Consider the following 13,633-nt stretch of genomic DNA (forward strand, 5'->3'; position numbering starts at 1 on the left):
CTCATCTAGTTTGTAGCTTCCATGGTAGGTGTTCCTCTCTGTTTTATGCAGACCAGAGGCTGTGCCACCACACATCCAAACACACCTCCTTCCCCTAAGGGAGTGCAAACCTAGCCTCAGAAAAGCACCCTGCTGCCTCTACAAAGGGCTGATTGTTTTGAGTCATTAGCCATCAACATTTCAGTCTCTCACAACCTGATCTTCAATTACAGTGGGAAGCACTTTCTTCCTCCAGTCCCCATTTTTCGGTCAATCCACTTGAGAGGTGTGGGAAGAGTGGCTGCAATTGAAGGCTGAGGCAAAAAAGTTGTTGAGTACCTCAGTCTTCTCCTCATCTGTTGTTAACAGTTTGCCAGTATTGTTTATCAGGCTTTGTTTATTTCAGCCTCATTGTAACTTCAAATATTCCATGTCCATAGGAAACATTTAGGGGCATGGTTTAGTGGTGGACTTAGCAGTGCTGGGTTAATGGTTGGATTCAATGATCTTAGAGGCCTTTTCTAATCTTAATGATTCTATGATTCTATGAAGTGGAAAGAGAAATTAATTTGTCTGCAGGATGGCTAAGAAGACCTGCCCATGTGTATTTTCATTATACTGCATGAGGATGTTTCTATGGATTTAGAAAACTAATTTATCTTCTTGGTGGGAGAAAATCATATTTGCCTAAAATAAAAAGATTGCTTTCCATCATCGATCATGAGAATTTCATATATTTCTCATGTTTTGTTTCTTGATGAAGACATGTTAACCTGCAGATGCCTGGAGGTTAAAGTCATAGTCCATAAACCCCTTTGAGGAGACCAAAAAAAGGGGAGCAATATGGCTTTGTTTGGAGTATCTGGTGTCTAAATTGATTGTACTGGGAATGGCTGTGAAGTGAAACTATCTGTGATGTGCACTGAGGATGTGCATCCTGCTCATTGGGAAAAGATTCCTCACTTTATAGGGAGATTGAGGTCTGGGACTTCATTAAGAAACAGTCGCATTTTTGAGTTTTTAGTACCTTGGTTATTATTAATAATATTTTAAAATTATAGAAATTATACAATGGGGAGTATATGGAAGCCACCTTCACCTGCATGTTTCACCAGAGTGGGACTATTTGTGCTGAAATACTTCAATAATCTGAATATGTTCAAGATTAATAATCTGAAAATACATAAGAAATGGGCAGGGGGAATTGATAATATGGGATTCCCTATTTGTGATGCATTTACGTTTCTATCCTATTTAAGTCTGAGTTGTTTGATTTCTTGAATGGTCTTGAATTGTAAAATCCGATCCGCTTTACTTCTTCCCCTGTAAAGGGTAGAGAGGGCAGCCCTCTTTCTGCAGGGAGGATATGTGAGGGCTGATGACTGTAAAGAGGCCTTGAAGGATGAGTGTAAGATCTTCACCTTAGTGTTGGTAGAATGTGTACCAGAATAACCATGTGAACCCATTTGCTAGTGTTATAAATGATCAAATCGTGAGCCAAAATTATAAAAAATTTCTAAAAGATTTATTAATTTGTCTGCAAGACTGAAGTTGGGTCTTCGAAACCACCACAGCCAAAGAGACAGCGTCGAGCCCGGGATCGGCGCCGGATGAACGCGAATCTGACCTCCCGAGTGTCAGAGTCACCCCAGTTCACGCTCGCGGCTTTGTGCAGTGAGGTTTTATACAGTTTATTCTGCCCGAGGCAAAGATGACCGAATTTTCTTTGTGTCTCTTCACATGCATCACTGTTGCTTTCCATGTGCAGAGGTGGACAAAAGCCTCGTCCAGGTGTGCCATTGGTGTCAATTGGCTCTGGAGGAGCCGTGTATTCAGATGTATCAGGGTGGCTCCCTGACTATCTTGATAGATGCAATCGGCAAGGCGATAATCGCTTTCGGGTGGCTCCCGACAACTCGGGAAACCGACAATCATCGTCCTGGAAGCTTCTATTCTTATGTTTCGGCTTGGATTGTTATCTTAACAAGGTCCGGGAACTACTTGAATCTGAATAAGACAGCTGCTCCCGGCCGGGGTGGCCAAAAGACATGGTTTGGATTTCACAATATTTTTAAACCATACATTAATAGCATGAATTATCCCTACCATATATTATGCTAGTGTGCATGGCAGGGGTGGCACAGTGCATGGTTCCAATGTTCCCTGCCTGTTTTTAGAGCAAGGAGAAGTCATGACACCATAACTCCTTGAAGAAACAGGATGACTTTCCCCATCCTTATTGGCGACAACAGGCTCTGATAGCTGCTGGGAAAGAGTATCTCCATCCTTAGAGATATTCAAAAGCCATATGGATGTGGTCTTAGGCACCTGATTTGACTAGGTGACCTTTAAAGGTCCCTTCCAACCCAAACTATTCTATATTAGGTGATCCTGCTTGAGCAAGAGGGCTGGACAAAATGAGCTTCAGAGGTTCCTTCCCACCTCAATGGGTCTGTGACTCTGAAGCTGTGTCTTTATGACTGGAATGGCACTGCACCCACTGGACCTTAGTGGGTTTGAAGGTTATGGATAGAGGGGCAGAAGTCAGAGCTGAGCCTATAAATTATCTGCTCTGTGTTGTCCGCAGCCTTGTGTCCTCAAGGCTGTAACTCTCACTTCTTGCCTTCATTGGTGCACTTTTGCAGTGGGCAAGGGGACTCTGCATTGCAGTGAGCATGGATTCATATAGGAGCGGAGGAGCCCATATGCAGAGCTGGAACACTTAAACAGCTGGCAGTAGGAGAGGCTGTGCCAGGCAGTGTTGTGGTTTGGATAGCACTTTGTGCCTTCTGGCAAGTAACTGCCTTTCCCTCCCTCCTAGAATGGCAACAAGGACAGCTCCCTTGACATGCTGGGCACGGACATCTGGGCTGCCAACACTTTTGACTCCTTCAGGTAAGTCAGTTTTAAAATGCTTTAAGAGAGAGATGGACTGTGGCATCTCAGCCTTTGCCTGCATATCCACCCTGCTAGTACCCAAGCACCAGTGAGTACTCTGCCAGTACTTGCATCACTGCTCCTCCTCCCCTCCATCCCAATTTAACCTGCAGCACTAAGCACAGTCAATCTACTTAAAGTGTCCTATGTGCTTTGGAGAAGCTTCTGAATGGATTTGCAGTCCAAACATCTGAAAGTGATACTGATTCAATTACTTGTAATCATCCAAGAGCTGCACAGGCAAGACTTGAGGCAGTTTTGAGCTACTGCTCCAGGTTTTTACACTTCTATTAAATGGAGGTGTGATTATGTGTTGGCTTTGCAGCTACTGGAAAGAGCTCTTCAATTCATGCTTCAACATGGAGAAAGCAGTGAGATATGTTTTCTGTCCAGTTTTATGCATATCTCTCTCTGTGCCTGGAGCACTGCAAGAATCTGTGGGGGTTGAGTTCCCACCTAGCACTTCCTCCAGGCCATTGGCGCAGGTTGTGCAGGACCAGAGAGAATATCTCCATTGCATGGACCAGACCACTACCTGTTGCAATACCCCCTTTATATAGAGAGCAAGTATGGCTTGCAAGGTGCGTGCTGGATCACGCTGCATCATTTTACAAAACTAGGGGTTTAAATCAAGCAACAGGAGCTCAGCATCTCAAAAAAAAAAAAAAAAAAAAGAGAAAAAAATTAAAAGAAAGGAGACAGAAGTATGAACAGAAGTATGAAGGTTAGAGGCCTCCATCCATGCGTTCTGCAGCAGGGAGTGGTGCTTTGTGAAATACCAGCTTTCCTTGCCTGTAGGCTCCTATGTGCCCTCTGCTCTTCAGCTCAGTGGTATTTAGTTAGTAGTGAACTTTCTTTCTTTGTTTTTTCCCGTTTTTCTTTCCTAGTGGTGCGACATGGGACTTGCAGCCTGAAAAACTAGATTTCACCCAATTTCACAAGAAGCTGCAAAACAACTCCAAACACCTGTTGCCTCAAAAAGACAGAGAAGGGTGAGTGCTGTGCATGCAACACCATGCTGAGAGGGACCGATTTGATTTTTGTTATAGATGAGTAATGAGATGGTTGGCTCTCACAACTAAGGGGTGAACATTATATGTATGTTAAGAGAAGTTTTGTAGATGTATAGGTATGTTACTGTAATATGTCCTCCCCCCCCCCATTGTTATCATGGGATCGTCTTGGTAGTCAGGGCATTTGGGAGGGTTGACTTGTTACTATATTAATACCTGACCTCCAATCAAGGTAGAAGAAAGTGAACTCCACCACTGGACAGCAAGGAAGGTGTTGACTGACAGGACTCTAGGAGGGGCTAGAGATATAAAAGGGGGAGAATCCATTTTGAAGATGAGCCACGTGGCTGGTAGTCACGGGGGGCAGGGGAGCTCCCAGCATTGCAATTTTTCCTTAGTCCTTTTGTTGTATTTTTGTTAAGGTTTAATAAACCTTTAAAATTTTAAAAGTGAGTGGTCATTTCTCACAATTTTTATTTATGCCTCAACATATGTTATACATGAGGTGAAAAATTACTATAGGGGCTGTGCACGTGCTGGGAGCCTTAACAGGTATCATATGTTAAGGGGAGACCTCACCTGGCACCAATCAAGGGAGAGAATGCTTTTACGATTGGGCTGCGAGTGACCCCCTCCCCCTTTGCCAGGGGGACAGACTCCTGGATGCCTGGGAGAAAATGCCCAGGAAATCAGGCTATGGGAGGAGCTTTAGCACATAAAAGCAGTTAACTCCACCACAACTGGGAGTATTTTTCCAGCTTGGTCCCCCTCCCCCCTGCCTTTTCCTCCCTGCAGTCCTGCTTCCCTCTCCGCACCTGTCGATCTGCTCTGCTTTGCTGCTTCCCTGAGGCAGTTCATCACCACGACAACCTAGTGCTCCGCTGTTTCCCCAGTGGAACAGCTGCTGCCTGCACCCTGCCTGTACCCATGTTGCCCGGCAACAGCCCGCAGCAGCTAGCCTGCAGCTGTAATTCATCGACACCAGAGGCAGGCTGCCCGCTGCTGCTAGGAAATAGTGCCCAGCTGGTCACAAGAGCAGTGCAGGCTCACCACAGCTTGCAGCACTCGCCCCATCTGCCAAGCTGACGCCAACAGGGCACCTGGGGTCCTAGTGGTAAAGCTGTTCCTGTCTTCTGTTTCTCCCTCCGTCTCTTTCCCCCCTCTGCTCTCTTTTCTATTCGCCTTTGGTAAGAACACTTATCTTTTGTGAAAAACACCAATCACTTGTTTTAAAATTCTAAAAGTTTAATAGTAATAAAATGGTTATAAAATAGTAATATAATTAGAGTAATAAAAATTTGAACAATTGTGATTAGGACAATACAAGAGAATAAAAAACAGAGTTATGGACAGTCTGAGTACCTTTTTCTGGGCAAAATAAGCCCGATAAAGGACACACGTTAACAGAGGATTAACCCTTAAAAGCAATAGCCTGTTGCAAATTCATACACCTCATACATGATGCATAAATTCCATTCACACTAAGGATTCTGTCTGGTCAGTGTCAGCTTCTTCCTCTTAATCCTAATGGCATCTTCAGACCTGAGCGAGGCGGGAAGAAGTTAGTTTCTTCTGATAAGAGAGCAATAAATTCTTCTTCTCTGAAAGATTTAGGTGTCCTGTAGCTGCTATCTCAGTACAAGTCCTTTCTTTAAAAAAAGTATCTCACATACATAGTACCTATTTTAACATTATGTTATAACCTAAACTATATTTACCACACTACTTAAAGGAAATTAATACAGCATACCTTTCTAACATAACGCATATAATATTCATTTTAATATTTGAGAAAAGCCAATAATAAAATACGCATTTTTCACAATCCCTCCTCTTATTCTTTGTAAATCATTTGGCTTGAGCAATATTTCTTGTCTACTTGCATCTTCTGGAGTATGCTGGCAAAATAAAACAGGGGATAACAGGGGATAAAACAGTTGTAACACATAAAAGGAAAAATCTTAATTTCTTCTAATACATTACCCTACCAGGTAGGTTTTAATATTGTTTCCTAATTATTGTACTGGTACCTGGGTTATTTTATATAATTTTTTTTCTTTGATTTCTTTTGCTTTTTCTAGAATGACTTTTCTGTGGTCATCAATTTTCAACAATCTGATATATTAAACTTTCCACAAACACCCCCTTCGTTAGCCAATAAATAGTCCAAAGCCAACCTATTCTGATACACTACAGTTTTTGTTTAGCTTTGCTGATTCAATAATAATTCCAATGCCCGAGCAGCTTTATTTGTTATCATTTCTATAACTGCTTGGAGTCTTGTAATACAACGCAACATATTTGGGGTCAGTACAGAGTTAGATTGCTGTGCTGGTTTTACTTTTTTGTTTATTAGTTGTTTTTTTTACCAAATCCTGAACTGTATCTTTAAGATTAAATGTAAAACAAATCCATCTCTCTCCTTTTGGACATTCAATTCCCCGTCTATTACCACTTTTTCATAAGTTTCTTGCAATCCAATAATTTTCTCAGTTTTGCCTTCAGGTTCTTAATTTGGATGGGTTATAACAGTGGCTGTTGACATGGGTGTGTGTCATAAAAGAGGAACTTTGGTTTCTTTCCATGTGATGCTTTCTGTAGCATTTGTGACATGATCTTGCTGGTATCCCGAAAGGGAAAAGACAACAAATGAGTGACAGAAACAGGAGTAACAGAGGTCCAGTATGGCTTATACTCCCACCTCCCATGCCTGTGAGGTTGCAACACTCAGTAGGTGGATTTGATCTTCTTGGTGGCGAATATAGAGGCCAATCTGGTCTTGCCCTCTATTTCCTTGTCACTTTATCTTAGCTAATTTCCAGGCAAATAGTTTTTGACACCTCTTAACTGTAGTTTCCCACCGTTCCTCAGGTATCTCCCATTCAACAGGCACTAATAATTCCTATCCACAAAGAGCATAAATTTTGTGAACTACAATAGTAATTATTCCCACAATTCAAACCTTTACTTATAACCCAGCTGGCATGTCCAGTATTGGGATGAGTCATATAAAGTATACAGTATGGCACTGATGGAAATGGTAATTCCTCCTCTCCCCTGTACAATTCACAGGCTAAGGTCAGAATATAAGAACTCTTTGACCAAAACAGTCCTGATCCTTCTGTCTGAAGTATTTCTCCCCAAGATGTTTTATTCAGGCAGTGCTTGAAACCAGTGATGTAAGCTTTGCCTTATTTCTTAATTAGGTGTTATTCTTTGTACATTCCTTGGATCATTTCGGGTCTTCCCAAACCATTACCACCCAGTCCCCGTTTGAAAGACAATTTGGTCTCACCCGGTTTAGGTGTGATAATCCATTCCTCAGGTTCCTTCACAAGTCCTTTGATTTTGCTGGTATGAATTCACCCTCTTTCCCTGGTTTGGATTGCTGTTTCAGTAGTACCTGGAAAGGACTTCTTAATAGCATAGTGATAAAGGAAAGACAATACTGCATTACCTTTTACCAGTAGCTTTCTTCAAAACTTTCTGGGTTTAGCTAAAAGCTTTCTCCACAGCAGCCTCTTCTTCTTGTATCTAGCTGTGCTAATAGCTGCAGAGGCAAATTCTTCTTTCTGTCAGCTACAATTAATTAAACAAGAAAGGCCAGGCCAATTTTAACACAAGATGAATCACATCTATTGCTTTTTACTTTTTGGGCAACATTTAATTATTTTAGCCTTACAGACACATTTTTCAGAACAAAACCTTCTTCTTTTTAACAGCAAACAAAACCAAAAAACCCCTTACTTACAGCCATGGGCATGGGGACCCTGGGGGCATGCCTTGGGTCCCTTTCACCCCCTCTGTCTCTCTTTCTCTCTTTCTCTCTCTCTCTCTCTCTCAACCCACTTGCCCGGGCTGACACTGCCATCCTGAACTCAGGACCACGATAGCCTGGGAGCCACCCTGGCAGTTCTGCCACTGAGCCAGCCTGCTCCTGGCTAGCAAACCTATGTAATCTGCTCCCAGCACTGCCACTGGGTCACCTCCATGAATCAGTCTCTGCTGCAGCCCCTGAGACCCCACCGCTCATACGGAGCGGTCAAACACCTCCCAACCTTGACAACCCCAAATTTGGCATACCCAGGTGCTTTTGACATTCTTTTTTCCTTAGTCAACTTATCCTCTTTTCTCTTCAAGGAGGGCCTGTTCTGCTAAACCTTTTCCGGACCGCAGTTCGGCATCAAACAACCTCCTAAAAACCATGTGTTAAGACACTTCCCTGCCCTTCATGCAGAAACTGCATTCACCACTCTTGTTTTCCTCCAGCACCAAGACATCATCACTCCACATTCCAACATCCCAGAGTCTGCTAACCAGCCCCCTTTTCCAACTTCTCTCTTTCTTCTCTTCTTACTTTCTTTTTCTTTTCCTTATCTTTTTCTCTTTTCTTTGATTCAACACACCTCGGACTGTATGAAGTGTTCACACAACTAGTTTACATCCAAAAGTAAGCTTACAACTTTCTTTTACTAGGATTGCAGTAGCTGATATAGATACTGGCCAGCTGTGGCTTACTGGGTCCAACATCTTTGATAAATAAGCTACTAGTCTCTTTACTCCTCCCCACTCCTGAATTAAAATTCTGTGAGCTACTCCATTTTCTACATCTATGTACAAATGAAAAGGGTTTTTCTAACAAGGGTAAGCTTAAAGCTGGTACTTTGGCTAGTTTTAACTTCAATTCTTCTAATTTAACATCATTTTCCTTAGTTAATTTTCTATATAAAAATTTTATTACTCGTGTGTACCCATCAATCCATAATCTGCAATATTCTAATAATCTGAGTAGTTTTCTGATTGCCCTCTTTGAAGAGGGAGGGGGAAGAGATAAAATTCCTGCAATTCTCTATTGGTTGAGTTTCCAGCTACTCTTTTATTAAATGTCTAAAATATTTTACCTCTGGTTCTACAAATTACAGTTTCCCTCTCGATACCCTTAATCCTTTTTCCCCCAGAAAATTCAAAAGTTATATAGTAACTTTTCTAACTTTAACGTCGGTTTCTCAAAAAAAAAAAAGAAGTTTCTATTGGCCTTCTTTACTGGGAGAATAGGGGTATTATGAGGAGACATACAAATTTCTAATGTCTCATCTTTTATAAGTTCTTTTATTACTGGCTTCAAACCTTCACGTCCTTCTAAAGATATGGGGTACTGATGTACATGTATGGGACAATCTTCTCTCTCAGTTGTAACCCTTATGGGGTCAATATTTAATCCTCCCCTATTTCTTTCCCCAGACCAAACTTCCTTGTTGATTTTTTTTTTCCTCTTGGCCTAATTTTAAAACTCTAGCTGTCATTTTCCCATCTTCTAGTATAACCCCTCTTTCTAATTTCACTTGTAAGTCTCTTCCCAATAAGTTGCTATCTGCCCCTGGGACCAATAAGACATCCCTCATCCAAATTTTAGTTCCCCCCTCAATTACCACATCTTTAATGACTGGAACTGTAAAACTTTCTCCTTTTGCCCCTGTTACTTTTACAGTATCTTTGCTCACGCTATAACCTTTTGGAATATTTATTATTCAGGTTCTTTCTGCCCCTGTGTCTACCACAAATTCCAATTCTTCTTCTTGGGGACCCACTTTTAAGGTTATCACAGGCTCCAGATGGTATTTCTTCCTTAAAAAATAGAGCCTATGACCTCCCTATTCCTCCTCTGTGCCCATCTCTTTAAAGATTTTTAGATCATTCGCCTGCTTAGGACAATTTTTCCTATAATGCCCTTTGCCCCCACAGTAAAAACAGACATTTCTGGAATGCTCCTGAGACTTGGTTTGTATTGGGTTGCTATTCTTTTCCTTTGCCCTGTCTCTACCACCTTCATATTTTGGAGTAGTGCCTGTGTGGTTTTGATTTTTCTGGAAATTGTTTTCTCTCATGGTGGCTACCATAAGTTTTGCTTTACATTTAGCCTTTTCTTCATCTCTCTGGACATAAACTTTCTGAACTTCCTTTAATAAATCATCTAATGATCTATTATGCCAATCCTCAATTTTTTTTTTTTTTTTTTTTTTTTTGTAATATCTGGCCAAGCATTAGTAACAAAGTTAACTCTTAACAAAGCTTTTCCCACATCAGTTTCAGAGTCTATCCCGGAATATTGTTTCATATTTCTCCTAAGTCTGTCTAACTATTCTGTTGGACTCTCTTCTTTCCCCTGCTGTGCCTCAAAACCTTTTTTAGCATTTTGCCCTCTGAGTGCTGCCTCTCTTATTCCCTTGATTATTAAATTATGATAGTCATTGATTTGTTTCCTCCCCTCCTCATTATTTTGACCTCACTCAGGAGGTGCAGTTGGCATTTTGTCTTCTCCGGGGGGCCCCTGCGGATTATCTTTTTCCCAAGCCTTTATTCCAGCTGCTCTGATTAATTGCCTTTTGTACTGAGAAAATATTATTTTCATTATGGACTGCATCTCTTCCCAAGTATAAATGTTTGGACCTAAAAATTGGTCTAATTGTTCAGCTGTGCCCATGGGATCCTCCAAAATCTCTTTGATTTATTTCTTAAAATTTCTGACCTCAGAAGAAGTCAAAGGGGCATTTACAAACCCTGTTCCACCCCCCCCATGGGAACATCTCTTTATGGAAATAGACGAATCCCTTCATCTAGCTCTTTTCCTTTTTTATCTTCTATAGCCTTTCTCCCATGTTTTGAGAAAGAATTTGGAGAGGGCTGTCTTTTAACTGAGCTCCTAGTGTTTCGATAAGGTGATTCCTCTGGAGAGAGAGAGTTTCCCTGAACAACCGGAGCAGTGGTTACCAAGGGAACAGAGCTCAGGGCAGGATGGGAGGTAAGGGGAGGATATCCTGCCGAGGCTTGGTCTTCCAAGGATGGGATGTAGGCGTGGTCTGCTGCCGGAACCACCAGAAGAAGGAGTATTTCCAGGGGATAACAGACGGGACCATGGATAGCATGCATGTGGTTAAATGGCGGCTGAGTCAGCGGCTCCCGGCAGAGGCGAAGCAGCAGCGACAGTGCCCGACGCAGCTGGTACAGGCAGGGCAGCCGGGGATTGAGCAGTGGGAGAAGTGATTGGGGATGAGACTGCTGCAACCGATGGGACCTCGGCGCAGTTGTGGTGGTGGTCATAGACCATGTAGCAGGAGGGACCCCAGGCATGGCCGTTAGGGCAGCCGCAGACCAGGCAGCTGGGACGGGGGCAGACAAATTCACCGGCGGGGCCGGGGCTGGGGTGTGGGCAGGGGCAGGTGGAGCTGAAGCGGGCAGTGAGTCGGGACCCAAGACAGGCACCTTGGCTGCAAACGGACAGGGCCAGACCTGCAAAGGATCCCACTCTTTTTCTGTTTTTTCCTCTTGTTCCCCTCCCTTTCCTTTTCCCTTTTTCTTTTCTTGTTTTGTCTCGGAGGTTTCTGACACTTTAAAGATTTTTATTCTCCTAAAATCTCCTGTCCAACATATGGCATATTCTCTTTCTTCTGGATTAAATGGGTTTTTTTTTACAAATAAATCCAGAGTCTAACAAATCTAAACTTCTGCTTGGATATGTTGAAACGGTCAATGAGCTAACTCACAACCTCCTAATGTTGTTTTTTTCATCACCTTTTTATTTATCCTTTGGCAAATTATGCATCTTTCAGTTACTTGCTTTGCTACTCCAAAAATCCCAATGCACCCATAGTTCCTTAAAAAATGATCACACAAAGCCTGAGTACCCCAGTGGGTTTTCTGATGCATGTCTTCTAATATTTCCCTAGTGTTATAAATGATCAATTGAAAAGCCAAATTATCAAAAATGTGAAAAGATTTTATTTATCTTTTTCCGTGACTAAAATACAGTCCTCAAAACCACCACAGCCAAAGAGACAGCGTCGAGCCTGGGTTCAGCGCTGGGTGAACCTGGATCCGACCTCTATCGCATCAAATCCCCCCCCCCCCCCCCCCCCCCCCCGTTCACGAGAGTCACTTCTATCACTTCTAGCAATGAGGTTTTATACAGTTTATTGTGCCCAAGGCGAAGGAGTCCCAATTCTTTTTGTAACTCTTCATATTCATAGTTGGTTCTTTCACTGTGCAGAGCTGGACAAAGGTCATCTCCTGGTTGATAAGCCAGCGTTGATCGAATCCGGGGAAGTCATGTATTCACATGTATCTTCCTGGCGACTTTGGCTATCTTGATTGATGTTATCTTCAGGATGATGATTGTTCTTAGGCGGTTTCCAATGACTCGAGATACCGGCGATCATCTCGTTGGGTGCGTCTATTCTTGGGGATCGTTATCTAGCCATCTCCAGGAATTTTGGAGTTTGGGGGATCGTTATCTAGCCATCTCCAGGAATTTTGGAGTTTGAATAGACATCCGCCTCTCAGGCTGCTTGTGGTCAGAGACTCGTTTGGATTTCACAATCTTTATAAAATACATTCTTTGATAGCATGAATTATTTCTAACATATATTACAATCCCTCCCCTTTAATATCACCACATTAATTCATACTCCCTCTATATCCCAAAATTACTAATATCTATTTATTTCCTACTTCTACCCTCCACCTTTAAGGGTCTCCTACAAAGAGAAAACTTTATTAAATTCTTATTCAATGTTCTCCTTGCAGGATTCCCTGTTAACCATTATAATTGTTCTCATTTTTTTTGACCTGTTTTTCAAATTTTGCCAAGACTTTGGCAGCATTGCTTGCACACTTCCTCTCTCCCAGGCTCATGATCTTGGATGTGTTGTTTCCAGAAGCCAACTCCTGGTCCATGGGTACTATAAGTATCTGCATACCCTGTACCATGGAATGTATCGGTCAAAACAAGGAATTAGACACGGGAGGAATATGACTCCTGCTACTGAACACAGCACAAAAAACATTATTTTGTTCCACCAGGCCCCATCAAACAATCTGTCCCACCAGGATGACTGTAAGATCGAATTCCATTTTTGAACTGGGACATGGGCTACTTTCTTAATTTCAGGTGCCAATCCTCTTATGGTTTCCCCATAATCATCAATTTCGATACAACATTCCAATTCATTGAATTTTCCACACACTCCCCCTTCTTCGGCCAGCAAATAGCCTAAAGCTATTCGATTCTGGTACACAAATGCTCGTACCTGGATGTGCTGCCGACTTAATAGATCCAGGGCCTCTGAAGTGTGATTCGACACAATTTCCACCACTGCCTGCAACCTGATCAGCGGGTTCAGTAGATAAATTAGAGTCTTATATCCATAGCTTCCGTCCTCGGCCCATGTGGCCAGCCCATAATAATAAATTCTTCTTGCTGCTGGCCACTCCTCCTCCCCCCCAAGTTTGCCTGCCACTTATGACAGGTATCATTTTCTTCAGGCTTCTTCGCTCCCTCCTCAGGGTCTCATACAGAGGACTCCCTGGTAAGTTACTTTTTGTTCGGGGGAGAGTGAAGAAGACTGGTCGGATCATGCCCAAAGTGCATGATCCTTTCCACCTTTGAGGTAACTCACTGTATGCTTTCTTTCCACAGATCCAATAAATTCCATCTGGGGCTTTCCATCTGATGTTAGTTTTCTCTGGGTCTCCCCAATATTCTCTCAGACCCGCCAAGGATTGTTAAGGATTGGCTCCAGGTCTCTTGACCCAGAAAAGTCCTATTTGTCTATTCCATTCACAATTTGTTTTGTTTTTCTCATTCCAGTACCCCATAGGAGGTTCTGGTTGCTAGAATTTGCCCTTGCTGTTTGAATTTACCCTTAGAG

At 42.4% G+C, this 13,633-nt stretch overlaps 1 protein-coding gene across 2 annotated transcripts in view; it reads left to right on the plus strand.

Annotated features, from left to right (window-relative positions):
• LOC136568524 (CBP80/20-dependent translation initiation factor-like) overlaps window positions 1–13,633 on the plus strand; it is a 442,202-nt gene that overhangs the window by 119,620 nt on the left and 308,949 nt on the right. For both annotated transcript variants that reach the window (XM_066568532.1, XM_066568533.1), the window contains exons 4-5: window positions 2,801–2,874; window positions 3,804–3,908. In XM_066568532.1, coding sequence (XP_066424629.1) covers window positions 2,801–2,874; window positions 3,804–3,908 — 179 coding nt within the window. The remainder of the gene's footprint in view (window positions 1–2,800; window positions 2,875–3,803; window positions 3,909–13,633) is intronic.

The sequence above is a fragment of the Molothrus aeneus genome, chromosome W (genome assembly GCF_037042795.1).
Source record: "Molothrus aeneus isolate 106 chromosome W, BPBGC_Maene_1.0, whole genome shotgun sequence".
In the NCBI taxonomy this organism is placed as follows: domain Eukaryota; kingdom Metazoa; phylum Chordata; class Aves; order Passeriformes; family Icteridae; genus Molothrus; species Molothrus aeneus.